The sequence below is a fragment of the Myotis daubentonii genome, chromosome 19 (assembly GCF_963259705.1).
Source record: "Myotis daubentonii chromosome 19, mMyoDau2.1, whole genome shotgun sequence".
Classification (NCBI taxonomy): domain Eukaryota; kingdom Metazoa; phylum Chordata; class Mammalia; order Chiroptera; family Vespertilionidae; genus Myotis; species Myotis daubentonii.
Genome location: NC_081858.1, coordinates 21039525 through 21058073, shown reverse-complemented (window position 1 = coordinate 21058073; position 18549 = coordinate 21039525). Strand labels below are relative to the sequence as shown.

At 46.4% G+C, this 18549-nt stretch overlaps 1 protein-coding gene across 1 annotated transcript in view; it reads left to right on the top strand.

Moving 5' to 3' along the window:
* The first annotated feature begins 991 nt into the window (after positions 1-991).
* The window catches only part of OPCML (opioid binding protein/cell adhesion molecule like), a 415412-nt gene continuing 397854 nt past the window's right edge, over positions 992-18549 (top strand). Inside the window, exon 1 of the mRNA XM_059677241.1 lies at positions 992-1239. Within this exon, the coding sequence (XP_059533224.1) occupies positions 1073-1239 (167 nt within the window). The 5' untranslated portion in view covers positions 992-1072. The remainder of the gene's footprint in view (positions 1240-18549) is intronic.

Genomic DNA, 18549 nt, shown 5'->3' with positions numbered 1-18549 from the left:
AGCTGAGCCGCCTGGAGTGCACTCCTTTCCCTCCCTGGCTCTGGGGGTCGGGGATAGTTGAGCCGCCGCCAAGTGTCCGCCTCATCCCTGTTGGGTTCGCTGCCCCCGTGGAGGTGGCGCCGCGGAGGTTAAGGTGGACGCCTGCTCCCAGCCCCATGCCCCACGCCCCCGCCCAGCACCCGCCAGCCAGCAGCGCGGGCACCTGAGAAAGTGGTGGTCAGTGATGGAGCTGCTGCCATGACAACCTGGCGGTAGGGCCCTGGGCTTCGGGGCTGCTCCCGGGAGGAAGGCGTGTGGAGGCTGGGGGTGGCTCCTGAACGTGGCATCGCGAGCCGTCCCCTGGAGGAGGCGGGGGTGCCGCCCCGCCCAGCTCCCCTGCGCCCGAGTCTGCGCCGGGCATGCTCAGCGGGCTGGCAGCGCGGGGCCCCTGGCCGCCAGTTCGAGCCGGGCTGCGGGGAGAAAATCCAGGGTCCAGGGCTCGGAGGATCCCGCCCGGGAGCCCGCCTCCTGCCCCCGCGTGGAACTTTATCCCGCCTGTGGGTTCCAGATCGGAGACTTGGGTTGTTGATCAATACGGCTCCCCACATGTGTGATCTAATCAAGCATTTTCTCCTCTCTCCAAGGCAGCAGCGTTTTATGGCATCTCCTCTCTGCCAGGCTCGCCCGGCTTCTCTGGGTTATAAACTTTTGATGCCAGACCTCTGCAGAACCTGCCCAGCCGCATTGTAAAGTAGCATCTCGGAGAGAGAGGCAGAGGCAGAGCCATTTGTGACCTTCATCCCGCACCTTCCTTCCTGCTCTCCCTTCCAGGCTGCCTCCCGCCTCCCAGGGGAGCGTCAAGAAAGCGCTTTTTAGATGCAGGAGGGGCATCTGGTTCTGCCAGGCTGGAGAGCTGAGGCAGAAGAAGCACTAGACTCCGGAGAGCCTGGACTCGCTTCTCCTGCTCCCTCCCGGCGCCCGGCTCGCTCATCCCTGCCTCTCCCCAAGCCGCTGCCTGAGCCCCGCTGGCGTGTGGGGCGGGGCCCCAGGACCCTGCTGCGGCTGGCCTTCGGGGAAGTTGTGGCTGTCGAGGATGGGGGTCTGTGGGTACCTGTTCCTGCCCTGGAAGTGCCTCGTGGTCGTGTCTCTCAGGCTGCTGTTCCTTGTACCCACAGGAGTGCCCGTGCGCAGCGGAGATGCCACCTTCCCCAAAGCTATGGACAACGTGACGGTCCGGCAGGGCGAGAGCGCCACCCTCAGGTAGGGAGCTGCACTTCGGCGGGGTCTGAGCCTCTGGGCTGTGATTATATGAAGGAAGGGTGAGCCAGGGAGAGGAAGGCTTGGGAGGAACAGGCGAGAGGACCTCTGCAGGCTCAAGAGGCGCCCTCTTGCACACTGCGTCACCTGACACTCCTTCTGGACAGGTGTGTCGTTTGCTCTAGCTTCTCTGGTCCAGGATCTTAGGCGTGAACACGGAGGTCCATGCTTGGGACCCCATCCTGGTTAGGAGTCTGTGACGTGGCTAGATTCGCTTTTGCCTTGGCGCCAAGGTGAGGATGGAAAGCCCTGGGATGGCCACCCTGGGGATTAGTCTAAGAAGGCTGGGTGCCTGGTGGCTGTCTCACCTGCCAGCAGGTGTGTGATGAGGCAGGACATGCTCAAGATGGGCTGATGGCCCCTCTCAGTGAGACACCTAAAATCTCAGGCTCTGGAACTGCTCGTGCCGGGCCATGGCCTCTTGGTCCCTTGGGAGGCCGCTCAAGACTCAGCCATCCATGTCAGCCTGTGTGGTGCGCCTGGGCCCCAATTATAAATGATGAGGGCAGTTTTATCTTTGCCGGCTCAGGACCAGGAGAGGAAACATGGTAGCTTTTATGCAAGGACATCACTCTTGTGCAAAACGCACAATCGGAACGCTTTTTGTTTTACCTTAATGAGTTACAGAGAATCACTTGCATGCCCCAGGCAGAGGGATGGAGATGCTCGGAATATGAACCTTTGGGGACTGGACCTGCTGCGGCAGAGACTTTAATAAAAACGCAGCCACAACTTTCCACCAGCTCAGCAGATATCTTTTATCCCTTTAATGAGGCAGCCCTGGTCCTAGGAGACAGATTCAGGGATGTCCCAGCTTAACTCGGGCTCGCAGTGTACACAGGGTGAATGTGTTTGCCCTGCCTAGGACTTTGATGGTTCGAGTGAGAAATAAAACATCCTGTCCCAGACTCTGCAGCCAAAAGGCCTGGCTTCTCCGAGGAATGGAGGAGGGTGGGGCGTCCTTTCTGTTCTTCCCTTGGCTCCCCTGGTTGAACTCTCACTACATCTGGACAAGCCTCTCCCAGGGAAAGGAACGAAAGGCCTTTTGGAGTGACAGCTATTTCCCCCCCCCCTAAGCCCAAGGGCCAAGGTTGGATTCTTGTCACTTTGGGGGGTTCTCAGCTACATTTTCTTCTGAGTTGGAGAATAGGTCCAGGAACCCTCGCTGCTGGAGTTCAGGGGCCTCAGGTTGAGAGAGAAAAGAAAAGGCTGGAGCCAGGCCTCCTGGTCCCTGGGCATCCTTCAGCCTGTCTCAGAGTAGAGTGCCATCTGCCTACTTCATTGCCGCCCCCCCAAAAGCGTTGGGAGTCCGCTCCCTGCGAGATGGCTTTTGGGGTGCGCATTTGCAGTTGACTCAAAGGTATGAGTAGTTCCTGGGCTCAGAGCAGCACCAGTGTACGCACCTTCACCAAGGGAATGCTGGTAACTGTTACCAGGTGCGGAGGGATGTAGACACTGCCACACATCTCTTCTTATCTTCTCATCTACTACTGGGGACAGAGAGGGCCAGCATTCCCTGGGCCTCAGTGCTGACTTCCAAAATCCTCTGCCCTCTTGCTTCCCCTAAAAGTTACACTTGAACTTTCTGCTGGCCAGGATGCAATAAGACTTCTCCACCAGCAGAGGGCCAGCTTCCATCTATCTTTATTTATTTTCTTTATTTTATTAGCTACTGGCCTGTTTTCATGATCTTCAATTCTGATGTTTAGCAGCTGGGCTTGGTAATGGGAATGGGAGTGAAAAAAAGGAAGAGCTGAATAGTTGTTTTTGTGTGCTTTGTTTAGAGGGGGAAAAAAAAACCACAAAAAAACCTTCCATGCTCAAGTATAACTGCTGTTACCTGGTTGCATGCTTTGTTTTTTAAAAAGTGAGCACATGTCTTCTGTTGGTTTTGCTTCTCCTCTCTGTATAATTTGCCCTGAGGTGCAGAAATCCAGCACATTGTCCACATTTTAATCTCTTCCTATCCATTTCCTTTTCCTTTTTACCTTGGGTTCTTTTCTGTTATTGCCTTCTTCCTTCATTTCTATGAGATGCCTCTATTTTAAAAGTTTACTTTTTTCCCCCCAAAAGGCAAAATAATAATGAATCATAATTTACTTTCTTCTTTTTTGCCTTCATCACTTTATTTTTTATCATTCCCTGATATCTTAAGTTTTGATTTCACTACCAGCACAATGCTTCTTAAAGCAACATAAATATCTCCTGTAGATTTCTGGGTGTCTCCACCTCTCTCCTTTTGTTCTCTCTGCTCCGCTGGTTTGCTGGTGAGTAGCTGTGTTTCCATCTCGAAGAAGCACTTATTTGTCAGAACTCAGAGGGGGAGGCCCTGCTCCCAGTCTCTGGAAGGCCATGGCTTCAACCCCAGATAAAGGCCATGTTTTACTCGGTATCGGGCAGTGCTTTTCAAGCAACGGCATTCTTGAGTATGGCCACTCTCTAGTCTCCTTACAGATGTTCCATGGGGAGGCACGTGTTTGGGAATTTAGTGTTCCCAATGCATTAGAAGCTCAGAATGTATTGAAAACACATTGAATGATTCCCACCCCGTCAGCCACAGCAAGTCTTTTCAAATGTGGCTGTGGTGGATCAAAGTATCCGAACCTGTGTGTCCATCTTGAACAGTCACATTGGAGACCAAAGACAGAGTAGGAAAAGCAAAGTGATGGAGAGTGCTGAGTCCTTCATTGGATTTCCCTGTGAGAAATTGCCTGGCTTAGAGAAGGATGATTTTCTTCCTTGGAGATATTGGTTTTCATGCAATAGGTCTTTGATTGCATTGAAGGATGTTAGAACGTGTTGTGTCCAAGACGACACCGAAGTTTTGCACGTGGGTGGAACTCATTTGCTATGAGTGAGGCAATATTATCTTTCCCATAATTACTTCAAAGGGCTACTTGGGAAGTAAAAATAATTATTTGAATATTGAGTTAGCTTGCCTCCTTGGAAGAGAAAGGGTATAGAAATGGTGGTATTCACTATGTCTGAGTTATGGCTCCTATGAATCCGATTTGAATTCATTATTACAAATGGGCCCTTTCGGCCGGAATCATTTCATTGCAATTATCTGCTGTTGGATTGAAATGGTCTGTGCCTTCCCATGAGATTGGCTATGACGAGTCCGTGGAGTCCTGTGTCTGAATCAGCGCCACGTTGAAAAGGAGCCCGGATGCTCCGGGTGGCCCGCCAGTGTCTACCTCAGTTGCACAGATGATGGTCAGATGTGCCTTCCTCGTGGGCCTTGGTCTCCTCTCACTGGCTTCCGTTCCTCCCTGGGATCACATCATGAACATGTTGAGGGGTGTGAGGTCTGACAGAAATAGCAGTTGTTGTTCTAATAAATGGAACATACTGTTGTTGTTTTAATTTTTCATGTGGCGGGATAATCAGTTTTGCCGATCCAGCTTTGCTGATCTGGGATTATGCTTTCATATCTCTAGAATGCCCCCCAATTGTCATTAGGAGCCGGAGCTAATCCCTTCAGAACCAAGTATCTGAGGGTTGCCTACCGCCCGGGACTAATCTGAGCAGCAGGATCTTGCCGTCGAGCTTTCTGTGCTCGGCCTGCGTGTGTCTCTGTATGTCGCACTCCCCAGCAGCGGCTTCTGTTTTGGGAGAAATTCGAAAATTCAGACTAGACAACAGGTTAGTCAAAAGCAGAGCGGGACTTTGCATTTCAGTGTTTAAGTTGCCGAAGTCCAGTGAGGACTCGGGGAAGTGCAAAGGCCTTGCTCTTGGCGCCGCTGGCCTGGCTGCATATGTCGCTGCTGGGCTCCCTGCCAATGGAATGAAAGCTCTGGAGTGGGCACCGGTGCGGGCATCTAACAACTCCTTCCTGTGTGTTTCATGTGGAGCCAGAGTCGAGACCCACTGCCTTAAAGCCCTTTCCTGCCCCAGAGCACCTGAGCAAGGTGGTCTCCAGGGGACCTAACCCCACATACGTGTCTCCTCCGTGCAGGTATGTACCTACCATTCACGGGCTGCCTTGGCATTCTAGGAAGGGCACTGGGCCCCAGGGCCTGAACACCTGGGTTTGATTTTTATTCTACCACTAAATAACCGCATGGTTTTGAGTGCTTCGGTTCAATTGCAAACATGTGGGAACAATATCTTCCTAGACTGTGACATCATGTGAGATGAAGTATATGGCAGTTTTCTGTGAGCGATAAGGCATGATATAGGTGCAAGATGTCACCGTGCTCCATGGCACTCCTCAGTCACGACCTGTGGCATTTCATCTGCTCTGCCTCTTGCTCCTTCTAACACCCCTACTTCCTCCGACCCCCACGCATATACACATACGCACCTTTAAAATGTACCTGTCTCTTCCCCATTTCACTCAGCATCCTGCTTCCTGCCCATGGTCAAGAATTACCCCCACCTGAATTCCAGGAACTCTTGCTGCAGATCTCACTTCCAACAGACGCACCCTGTGGACCTGCCAGTCATGTGTGGCTGTGGTTAGATGGTGAGCTCCTGGCCCTAAGGAGCCGTGTCTTATGTGCTGAGTACAGACACCGTGGTGGCTACTAAGGATTAAGATAATCAGTTGAATGTTTTTCTCCATCTTAACCTGACTCAGTCTCTTCTAATGTATGGCTGCCTCTGCAGCAATGAAGTGCTCATATCTGAAGGGTTTCATGCTCTTCAAAATACGATGCTGGGACATTCAAGCACAGTGGTTGGTTCGAAATCTTGGAGGCCTGAGGGGCTTTTGGATTCTGCTTAAATCATTTGTCAGAGGGGGCAGTTGACTCCCCCACTGGTTGCAATCAGCCCAGGAACCATGCAAAAGTCTTCGCTATCCCCCAGGGCAAGGCACGGAATAGGACAGCACAGTTGAGAGGAACCTTGTTGGCAACAATAGAGTCAGATATTTGGAAGTGAGGCTGAAAATATTGGGAGGATTGCCTCGCTCCAGATGTGAGAAGTTACACAAGGCAAGGAGGCAGGGGGCAGACAAGCTGCCCAGCCTTGCCGCCTGGTGTGTCAGGGTTGGGCATGGCTGAGGATCCAGGGGGCCTGGAAGACTCTCTCAGGTGACTGATGGCTAGGGATGCATCTGCTCCCCCAATGCACCTGACCATGCCACACACCGCGGGCCAAAGCAGGGGATGGGAGGTGAAGTTTTAAAGCATCTGAGATACGTGCTTCCCGGCTTTCTAATTGCTCTGGGAAACTCAGCAGCTCTTATCTAAGCCTTTTTGTTCATTTTGGGGCCTTTCACTAAATTTGGCCCTTGGGTTCAGTTTAGTTGTCATTCTCATTTCCCTTCCTTTCAGCGTCTAAAAAGGGATTGTGCCCTTGGCCCACTTCCTGCGCTCCCTGTATGGCTGGCTCAGAGGGAGTCAGAGAGGGGAGCAGCCCTGGCCAGCGTGGGGTCCAGGTCTGGTGGGGTCCAGGCTGAGGTGCAGAGAGGAGGAGCTAAATCCATCTTATTTGATCTTCCCAAGGGAGGGCTTTTAAAAACTCCTTATTAACAGGAAGCAGTGTTCACAGTCATGAGATAAGAGGAATTATGGTCTGAGACATTTTTAGGGCTGGCAGAAATGGCACTGCCTTTTAGTTAGGAATTATGTGCTAACCTCTTTTGATTAAAAAAGAAAATCTAGACAAGAGAGCAGCAGAGGATTTGAGGCTGGTTCATTTGTTGAGACTTTCCCTGCAGGATCTGCTTGTGCTGGGGTGGGGCTTGGTTGAATGAGAGAGAGTTTGCAGGGAGTGGTGTTGGGAGGGGAGTGGGCATTCTCTGTCCCCTCCCACCTCCGCAGGCAAGGACACCTTCCTGGAGCTGCAGGTACCCTGGTGTGTCTTTTGTTAACAAGTGAAAATAGAAGCTGTGATGCCTCTGCAGCCCAGCACCAGACCCGCCTAGATCTGCATGCATTTCCTGTATAGAGAAGGTTAGAGGAGGGAAGGGGTGGAGCCAATGTCACCCTCCCTACAGCATCTCACCACAGATCCTTTCACAAAATGTGCCATACCAAGTCTATTATGTATGGTTTCCCATGTGTCAGATGACAGACTGATTACTTACTGTTTCACGTGATTTTCAGAATATTATGACCCCAAGTAACAGCCCAGGAGATTGAGGTTTAGGTGGGTTAAGTCACCCACCTCTGGTCACAGGTTTATTATGTGTCATAGTCTGGGTTCACTCCTGGAAGACCTTGTCCCTTCTTTTCTGTTTCATGGTCCCCTCCCAGGCGTGGAGAACAGAGAGAGCTTCCATGTGCTACAGCAGAAAAGTCCAAACCCCCCCCCCCCTCCCCGTCCCAGGACGTATATTTGACCAAAGGTCAGGAAATCCACAGATTGGTTGAGGGCTTAGCTGTGTACTGTCCCGTCTTAGGCAATCTCCTTTGTTTCCTGGTGCTCATTCTCCTCACCTACTCAGGAGTAGAGGCTGCTCCTCTTCTGGGCCGGGAAGCATGCATTCTGCTAGCAGTGCCCAGAGTGACAGCTGCTGGGGGTCCCATGTGCTCCAACACAATCCTCAGTGCTCTTAGCTTTGAACCTGTCGGAAAGGCTGTCCTCTCCCATCACTTGACCTCCCACAGCACACACAGTGCCTCCAAGGGTCACACAAACCATGACCGAGCAAGCAAGCAATTTGTTGACAAGAACACCAATGAATGCCACAGTATTTCCAAGAGAACTGCAAGGAAAGGAGTGATCACTAGGGCCATATGGAATGAAGAGAGAAGTACTTTGTTTAATTCTAAAATACTATGTCATTGTATAACCTGCTCTCCTCATCCTTATATTCAGATTTTAATTTAAACCACTGAGGCTGTGAAAACAGAGAACCAAAGACCTTCTGCTCACCTTACTATTGAGTCATGCCTTAGGAAACCATGTGACCCCTTTTGGTCTCCTCTTCCCTGCAGATGGTACATTTTGCTTTAATCAAAGAGATGCTGAAGAACTTGACCTGGCTTCCCATAAAAGTGCTGATCAATTAGATGTTTAAAAATTAGTTTTGAATATTAAACATTTTCAGTGAATCTGAAGATTTATGGTATCTCGATTAACTAAGTTTCCATTGCATAGTAAGAACAAAGAATCTTTTAAGTGGTTGTTAAGTTTTCTGGCTAGCTTACAGAAGATAATTTAACTCATAATTACCCAAGATGCTATACACTAGCAATGAAGAATAATAGAAAACAGCATTGTTGTAGAAGAAGTAATTACGCAAAAGAGAGAAAAAATGAATATGATAATTTTCTATTTAGCGTGAATGCTGAAGAAAAGTAGGCATAATTAGAGGAAGGTAATATGGAAACATTTTCTCATATATTTCTGAACACTTTAAAAGTTCTGGAATTCGTATTGTTTTTGTTGTGCCAAATTTAATTTTATGATGCGTAGCTCTCATTTCACTTGATTCCAGTACATTTTCCACTTCTCAGATGATTGGGGATACTTTCCCAAATATTAATGAAGAAAGAAAGGTAGATAAAGGGAATGAAAGACAAAAATGGAAGTATCTGTAGGAGAGAAATTTTCTCAACATGTCAGCTAAGAGTTGAAGGAAGGCAAAGGGACGAAAGAGATGGGGAAAGTTTGTATGTATGAGAAAAAAAATAGACTAAAATGGAATTGCTAAATAATCAGAGGAAGGAAATAAAGAAGGAAGAAGGTGGTGGACAAGAATTACCTTGCTGAGTGGTGTGTGAATGTCTTCATCCCTGACTATCTAGGTTTCAGGATCGCCCATGCACAGGTGCCCAGCGCCCATCTTAAGTTAAAGCAAAGAGCAATTTAAGGCGCAGGGGCTCACTTGCTGCTGGAATCTGGCCCTTTCTGACCCTTGGTTTCCACCTGTCCCGCAACTAGAAACTCCCTCCTTGTCACTGAGTGCTAGTACCATCCTTCATGCTCTCTGGTGGATCTACCACAGGCCCGGGGTGACTGGCAGTACCGCTTTGTCCTGACCAGACATTTTCTCCGAGAGACCTCATCCACCCTTGATTCCACTCTCCCCAGCCTACTGGTTCATTGACTTCCCAGTGCTTACTGTTTGCCTGCTCACCTGGAGGTCCTTTCTGGAGACCACCTCTCCTGAGGTCTAAACAAGGCACCCTTGCTCTTCTGCAATGAAACTGTTTACTCTCAGTCATTCTCAGATGCGTGACTTGCCATGTCACATATTTGCCCACCTTGACTGGGTTGTTTTTTTGTTTTTTTTACAAGTGATGTCATCCCTTACAAAAGGCCTCTTGCTTGCTGTTTGGAACTCCTCATGATGGATAAAAGGAGGAGGCAGCCTCTGTTGCCCAGGGAATTGGTTTAGTCAGGTGTTTTATTGGAGTGGCCATGCTCACATTGAGACACTTGACTAAAAGGTGCCATAGGGCAAGAGGAAATAATAGTGTTTAACTTTCTATTGTCCCTGTGCTTTCCATGCCATCTCTGCAACTTTTCCTCTTCCCATTGTTGTTTCCATTTCCTGCCTGTCTTTTGCTAACTATGGCAATGTCCCCTCTTCATGTGTGTGTCGCCAGTGCCCAATACAGTACCTAACACGCAGCAGGTGCTCTGAGTTTGCTGAAAAGATGCATGCCTACCCCTTATCTCTATCTCTCTGTCCGCCCGCCCCACACGCATGTATATTTTCTAATGAAGATATTCTCGCCCATTTGGAAGCAACTGGGTATTCTCTGCAATTACAACCAGAGATTCTGGCATTTAAATCCTGGCTGAGATAATGATCTTTCCCTAGATAGTTGGTATTTAACTTGTCCTGTCTTCTCTTGCTTATTATAATTGCAGTATTTGCGAATTTTACAATAGTCTTAAAGCCAGGAGATTCTGAGCAGTTGCAAGGGAGCTATGCCTACCTCTCCCCTTTGTATCAAGGTTACAAAGTGGAGGATGGCATATTCTGTTAGTATATCTGCAAACTTTGGAGGATGAGAAAAGTCCATGTGATAACTCCTGACATTGGTAGAGGGCATCTCGGAATGAAGGGATTTATGGACTCATTTCACTGGCCATCTCCATTGCAGCTGCCTCTGTGCTAAGCTCTCACTGTGATGGCCCTGAGTATATCTCAGCAGCATGTATCCTGATGTCCTGGGCAATGGGAATAGTTTATAGGATATTCTTGATTACGTGCTCCATTTTATAATTGCCTAATCAATGGGTGCTTAGTGATATATGAGATAAAATATAACCTCCATAAAAAGGCTAACAGGCTAAGACTTTGTAGTAAAAAAAGCTCACTTCAAATCCCAGCTCTAGCACTTATTGGCAGTATGAGGTTGGACAAGTGACTAAGTTTCTCTGTCTCAGTTGTCTGATTTAAAAACATAGGGACTGTATAGCCACCCCACTGGGTTGTTGGGGAGGAATACAGAGCATTGAGTTTCTAAGAGTTTATATTACACTAGAGGCCTGGTGCAAAAAAATTGTGCACGGGTAGGGTCCTAGACCTGGCCGGCGATCAGGACTGATCTGTGGGGTGACCGGCGGGGTGATCATGGGGGCCCCTGCTGGCACCTGCCTTGGCTGGCCTGGGACCTGAGGGCTGGGGGCAGCTCCTTGTTGAGCATTTGCCCCCTTGTGGTCAGTGCACATCATAGCAACCAGTCATTCCACTGGTCATTCTGCTGTTGGGTCGAGTTACATATTAGGTTTTTATTATATAGGATTCTCACATGTAGCGAGCTCACGATGAGCAGCAGCATTATTTGTTTTAAATATGTTATTGGATTCACTATTTAAATAAGCAGTTTAGACTGCCCACTATATGCCAAGAACTGTTCTAGGCAGTGAAAGTTATAAAGTTCAGTTAATCTTAGACTATCATCCTCTTTACACAATCACATATAGTGAATGTGTTAGCAGAATAAATGGCCCAGAGATCAGGAAGCAGAGGAGGAAAGGAGAGAGCGAGTGAGAATAAGGGAGGAGGGGGGAGAACATTAACTTAAATTAAAATGTATCATAGTAAGTGTTCATTTTGACAAACTTGGACATTTGTATTCATCCATGTAACAGCCACCTGACAAGGTACAGAACATACTAGTATTTATCATGCTCAAAGAGTTTCTCTATGCCCTTTTTTTTTAAATTGTGGAAAAATATACATAACACTAAATTTATCATTTTAGCCATTTTAAGTGTACAGTTCTGTGGCATTAAATTTATTCCCATTATGTGAAGCAACCGCCACCATTCATCTGCAGAACTCTTTCATCTTTCCAAACAGAAACTCTGTCCTCATTAAACACTAACTCCCATCTCTACTCACAGCCTCTGGCAAATAGCGTTCTCTCTTTTTCTATGAACGTGACTACCCTCAGAACCTCATATAAATGGTATCAGACAGTATTTGTCCTTTCGTGACTGGCTTATTTCACTTAGAAAAAGTGTCTTCAAAGTTCACCTTCCTTGTTAAGTTTATTCCTAGACATTTTTTTTTTGTAATTGCAAATTGAATTGTTTTTCTTTATTTTTTCTGATATTTTATTATTAGTATATAAGAATTCAACAGATTTTTGTACATTAATTTTATATCCTGCAACTTTACAGTATTTGTTTATTGTTTCTAATAGTTTTTCTGTGTGGACTTTTTAGGGTTTTCTGTATATAGAATCATGTCATCTGCAAACAGTGACCGTTTCATTTTATTCCCAACTGGGATGACTTTTATTTCTTTCTCTGCCTGATTACTCTGGCTAGGACTTCCAGCACTATGTTGAATAACCGTGGAGTGTCTTGCTCCTAATCTTAGAGGAAAAGCTTTCAGCTTCTTACCATTGAGTATAATATTAGCTGAGGGTTTATCATACATGGACATTGTTATGTTGAGGTGCTTTCTATACCCATTTTGTTGAATGTTTGGTCACAAAGGGATGTTGTATCTTGTCAAATGCTTTTTCTGCATATATTGATATGACCATATGAGTGTTACTCTGGAATTTTGTGTTTTGGGAGGTTGTTAATGACTCCTTAAAATAACTATGACGGCCCTGGCCAACAGGCTTAGTTGGAACATTGTCCCATACACCAAAAGGTCACCAGTTTGATTCCTGGTCAGGGCACACACCTAGGTTGCAGGTTAGATCCCCAGTCAGAGTATATAGGAAAGGTAACCAACTGATGTTTCTTTCTCCCCTCCCCCTCTCTAAAAAAAATCAATAAAAAACACATCCTTGGATAATAATAAAATCAAATCACTATTATGAGTATGCTAAGTGTTCTAATAAAAAATGGATAGCATGAGGAACAGATGGGTATTTTAAGAAGACAAATGAAAATTCTAAGAGAGAATAAAAAAGAAATGCTGTAAAATTATTGCAGAAATGAAGAATGCTTTTGATGGATGGGTTTATTAGCAGACTGGACATTGCAAATGGAAGAATCAGTGAGCTTGATGATATGTCAATAGAAAGTTCCCAAACTGAAAAAGAAAAGGACTGGAAAAAAGCACACAGAAAGAGAATATTGAATAACTGTGGAGCATTACGAAAGGTGTGATATTGCATGTAATAGAAAGTCAGAAGTTAAAAAAAGGAGTGGAAGAAATATTTGAAACAATACTGACTGAGAATTTCTCAAGATAATGTCAGGCACCAAACCACAAGTCCAAGAAGCTCATGTATACTAGGAAGGTAAACACTAAAAGCAAACAAACAAAAAACAAACAACCCCCCCCCCCCACGCACATATATACACAAACACAACACCTAGGCCTATAATATTGAAAAAATTCAAATGCAAAGAAATAAATTCCTAGAAGAAGCCAGAGCTGGGTAAAGATTACCTATAGAGGAGCAAGTATAAGAAGGATATCAGACTTCTCTTCAGATACTATCTTAGAAAAAAAAAGTGGAATGGAATATTTAAAGTGTTAAAAGAAAAGAATCACCAACCTAGATTAAGAGTTTGTCAAACAAATACTGTGGGTATTTGTCTCCAGTCGATCCGGTATACAAAACAAATTTTTTTTAAAAGGTCTATAGAGAGTAGAATCATGGACCAGGACTCATGGAAAGCGTTGTGTAATTCAAGCTGGTTTTGACCAACCTGCATCTCACTCCATTTGTCTGTATTTACAGGTACAGCTTGTTCTTTGGTAATTGAATTATTTGCTTACTTGAGGCCCCATGCATGAAATTCGTGCAAGAGTAGGCCTTCCTTCCCCCCGGCTGCCTGCACCAGCTTCCCTCTGGCACCCGAGACCCAGGCTTCATCTGGAAGTTTGTCCGGTCTAATTAGCATATTACACTTTTATTATTATAGATTGTGTATTTCTCTCTCGCTGTCTCTCTCACACATGTGCACACATTTTCTTTTTTCATTCTTCAATGGGATGTTGGTTTCTTGAGGGCAGGGACAGGATTTCAGTTTAATTGTCTCAAGTACCTCCTAAGATGCTGTGCTAACAGTGCCTCTTATCAGTAGTCTCCTTGACAAGTAGCAGGTAGATTGCATCTATCTCTCTGTCCTTATCTCTTCCCTGATTGTGTAAGTAGGTATAATCAGACATTTATACTAGTATATGTATGATCACAACAAAGGCAACAATAATAAAGAATATAAAGAACTTTTATTTGTGTAGAGATCTGCTCTTTCTCTCCCTGGGAAGTCCTTTTCCAAACGCTATGTATACATGGCAGGGCTGACTCATCTTCCTCTGTTACTTCCTTTCAAATGTTACTTCCTCTGTTCATGTTTTCTGAATTTATTGGTCTCCTTTATCTTATTGTTTTCCAAGCCTAATGGGCAATCATAGCGACCCAGGAAGAATTTTCTTTTGCAATATAAATTTCTATCCAGCCACAAACATACAGAAATAGGACTGCTGAGACATATACCCAACAATCTAATTTTCATGCAACCAAAACTAGTTCTCTGTACCATTGTTTGGAAATATTGTATCTGTCTTTCCTGCAGAGCATGCAGAGGGAATAAACCCATCACTTGTATGCTACTAACTGTAACATAGTCTGTCAATTTCTCTAAGAGCATTTATAGGACTTGAGTTCCTGGGAGGCAGCAAAAATACCTCATTCATCTCTGTATCTATATGTCTGAGTAAAACATAATTCTTTGCCTTGGTCTTTTGTTAAGTCTTACAAAAACCCATTCAAACTATTTACAGACACAAGTAAGGACCATGGAACTCAAGAGGAGTGGAGAACTTTGGCTTCTGAAAGACGAGGGACTAGGCAGTCACATGGTCTCTTATTCCTACTTATCCTGAGTGTCTGCTTTCTCTGTCCCTTTACCTGTCTGCTTTCCATTTCCACAAGGAATCAGGTGGCCATTCTGCATATTCTGAGTTCACAGCTTCTCAACTCAGGTCAAGCCTGTCTCCACAGAGTGTCTAGCACAGCGGTTCTCAACCTGTGGGTCGCGACCCCTTCACAGGGGTCGCCTAAGACCATCGGAAAACACATATATAATTACATATTGTTTTTGTGATTAATCACTATGCTTTAATTATGTTCAATTTGTAACAATGAAAATACATCCTTCATATCAGATATTTACATTACGATTCATAACAGTAGCAAAATTACAGTTACGAAGTAGCGACGAAAATAATTTTATGGTTGGGGGTTACCACAACATGAGGAACTGTATTAAAGGGTCATGGCATTAGGAAGACTGAGAACCATAGTGATTAATCACAAAAACAATATGTAATTATATATGTGTTTTCAGATAGTCTTAGGCGACCCCTGTGAAAGGGTCGTTTGACCCTCAAAGGGATTGTGACCCAGAGGTTGGCGACCCACAGGTTGAGAACCGCTGGTCTAGCATCTCTTGTTTCCCATTTCCAAAGTTGCAGGAGATAGAATTTAACTGTCCCAGCTTGGGTTGAATGTCTACTCCTACTGCAACCAAGCCAGGGTTGGAGGCGTGGGGGGTGGGTGGGTGGGATCTTGTTTCAAGATGCTCTCAGCTCTCAGTGATAAAACATAATGCCCAAAGCAGTGTAAATGTGCTAATATTTATCATCTCACTTAATAAGGATGCTGAAGGGAGGCAATCTCAGGGTTGATTCCCATGAGCTAAGTGCTGAGATCATTGTCTCGCATGGCTACAACGCGGCTGCCGCAGCTCCAGGCATCACACTCACGCAGCACAAAGTCCTAAGAGTAGTCATTCCGGGCTTGTGGGTGTCTCCTTTGAAAATGTTTTCCAGAAGTTCACTCTCAGTAGATTCCCTTGTGGTGTCGTGGGCCAGGATTGCCTTTACATATTCAGGTCCTAGCTGGAAAAGTGGGATGGGAAAATGGGTTTCCTGGCATTTTCAGCCTTTGTCGTGGGAGGCAGTCTCTGTTACAAGGTACTGGTGGGCAGTTGCTGTTGTGCCGGCCAATCTACTGTACACAGGCCCCATGACATAAAGGCAGTTCACTGCTGTGGATGGAAGACAGTGGAGTGGAAGTGGTCATATTTATTAGAGAACTAGAGGCCCGATGCATGAAAATTCGTGCAAGAGTAGGCCTACCTTCCCCTGCTCCCCCTCCCCCGCTGCCAGTACCAGCTTCCCTCCATCCCCAGGCAGGCACCCGGGATTCGGGCTTCACTCTGGCCCCGGATTCGTCTGGAAGGATGTCCAGAAGGACATCCGGAAGAGCATCCGGTCTAATTAGCATATTACCCTTTTATTATTATAGATGGCAGGTTTAGGCTGAGCAGGTCCTCAGGGGGTGCTTTCTACAGATTTAGCACATAGGGTTGAAGGAATAAAGCAAACACAGTGTGTCTAATGTGCTCACCATGGTAGCCTGACCCTGACACAGAAGAACACACTGAGGGCAGCTCCCTTTATATGGCCATCCATGCTTTCTGAATCAACACACGTTGAAAAGACACAAGCTGAAGAGAAAGGGGCATGAGAAGCAGGACACTTGGAGGCCGATGAAGTTTTAAACAGCCCCACACGCTGAAATGAGGAAAGACAACAGCCCTGGTAGAGGGAGATGAGAGAAAGAAACCAGGTGATGGAGAGAGACAGCCACGTCGCAGGGAGAAGAAAACCTCCGGGAAAACAATACACAGTGAGCGGCTCCGGGAGCCCAGAGGGTCAGAGTGGAAACAATTCTTAAATTAGGCCCTGGTGAAGGGTGAACTGAAGGGAGAGCAGCGGGGAGACAGGAGGGAGAAGGTGCAGGGAGAAGATAGCCAAGATGAATGAGGCGGCCCTGCCAGGCTCCTGCGGGCGCAGGCCGCGTCCTGACAGCACAGGGTCCAGAAGGCTCTCCTGGCTTTTGAGGTCAGTTATTTATTTATTTTGCCACGGAACCTAACAAATTCTCAAACCAGATAAATCCAATTACCTGTGTTTTGCCTTCAGGGAGTGCAAAAGATTAATGGCGGTGTTTTGGAAGCGGCATAAAAAGAAATAGGTGGTAATAACAGGGAGGGCTCGTAAAAAGCAGCTCGGATCCCAGACAGGCCCGGAAAGCTGGCTGCAGCTCTGCCCCGGGCGGGCACTGGCTGCCCATCTGCACTCGGGACCCTGTTCTCACACCGGCTGTGAGAGGAGTTTGGGAGGGGACGTAGCGAGACCCTCACCCCTCCTTCTCCAGTCCTGTGACTCCAGGGAGCTGAGCCAGGGCACATCAGCTTTTTCAGGTGATGCTCCCTTTCGGGCTTTCTCTCCACCTACAAACAACAACTTCGATTTCTTACATTTTTATTTTTTTAAATATATTTTTTATTGATTTCAGAGAGGAAGGGAGAGGGAGAGAGAGAAACATCAATGATGAGGGAGAATTATTGATTGGCTGCCTCCTGCACACCCCCCACAGGGGATCGAACCCACAATCCTGGCATGTGCCCTTGACCAGAATGGAACCCGGGACCCTTCAGTCCACAGGCCAACACTCTGTCCACTGAGCCAAACCGGCTAGGGCAGTGGTTCTCAACCTGTGGGTCACGACCCCTTTGGCGGGCGAATGATCCTTTCACAGGGGTTGCTGAAGACCATCCTGCATATCAGATATTTACATGATGATTCATAACAGTAGCAATATTACAGTTATGAAGTAGTAACGGAAATAATTTTATGGTTGGGTCACAACATGGGGAAGTGTATTTAAAGGGCCAGAAGGTTGAGAACCACTGGGCTAGGGCATGATTTCTTACATTTTAGAATTAACAGAGCATTTTTCCAGGAGGTACTTCCATTAATCTTCACCAAACTCCAGGGGGAAGGGTTTGACAGTTATTATTTTCTTCAGTTTATAGGTAAGGAGCTGAGTGAGCCTAGAACCTACCTCTCCTAATACTGACTGTGGTCTTACATTCTTTCCTTTGCTGCTGGGAGGGTAGCCATTTTTGGAAACATTAACTTAGAAACAATAATACATCTGGATCCATTGCTGCATTGGTACAGTGAAACCTGCGTAAGGGGGCGGGGAGACTGGCTGCTCTAGTCTTATTTGGTCTTGTTAAGTTTCATTGTTTGAGACTCCCGGCTTCCCAGAATGGCTTTTGGTTTGTGAAATGTTTATTCCAAAGTGCCTTGCTTGATATTCACACATTCAGCTTTTTTAAAATGTAATTATTTTTATTGAGATATAATTCACATACCATAAAATTCACCCTTTAAAAGTGTACAATTCAGTAGTTTTCAGCACATTCCCAAGGTTGTGCAGCCATTACCACAGTCTAATTCCTGAACATTTCATCTCCCCACAAAGGAACCTTGTGTCCATGAGCTGTCACTCCCTATCTCCGCCTTGCCCCTGGCAACTACCAATCTCCATTCTGTCTCAGTGACTTTGCCCACTCCAGACATTTCATAGGCATGGATTTTTACAATTATGCTCTGCCTTTAACTTCTCCTTTACTTATCCAGTCTTCCACTCCTTCCCTTTCTCATCCATTCCACAAACACTTTTTTAAAAATATATTTTTACTGATTTCAGAGAGGAAGGAAGAGGGAGAGAGAGAAACAGCAATGATGAGAGAGAATCATTGAGCAGCTGCCTCCTGCACCGCCCCTACTGGGGTTCGAGCCCAAGCATGTGCCCTGATAGGGAATCAAACCTTGACCTCCTGGTTCATAGGTCAACACTCAACCCCTGAGCCCCACTGGCTGGGCCACAAGTACTTTTTGAGTTCCTGTTATGATGCAAACATTGTGTCAGTCTCTATAGGTGGAGAGGAACAAGCTTTCAAGCTCATGATGGTAAGGCAGGGAGGCAGGGGAGGTTAGAAGAAAGCACTTCAAGACATTCAGTTGAGTCTCATGTCCTCTGACAAGGTGCAAGTGCACTT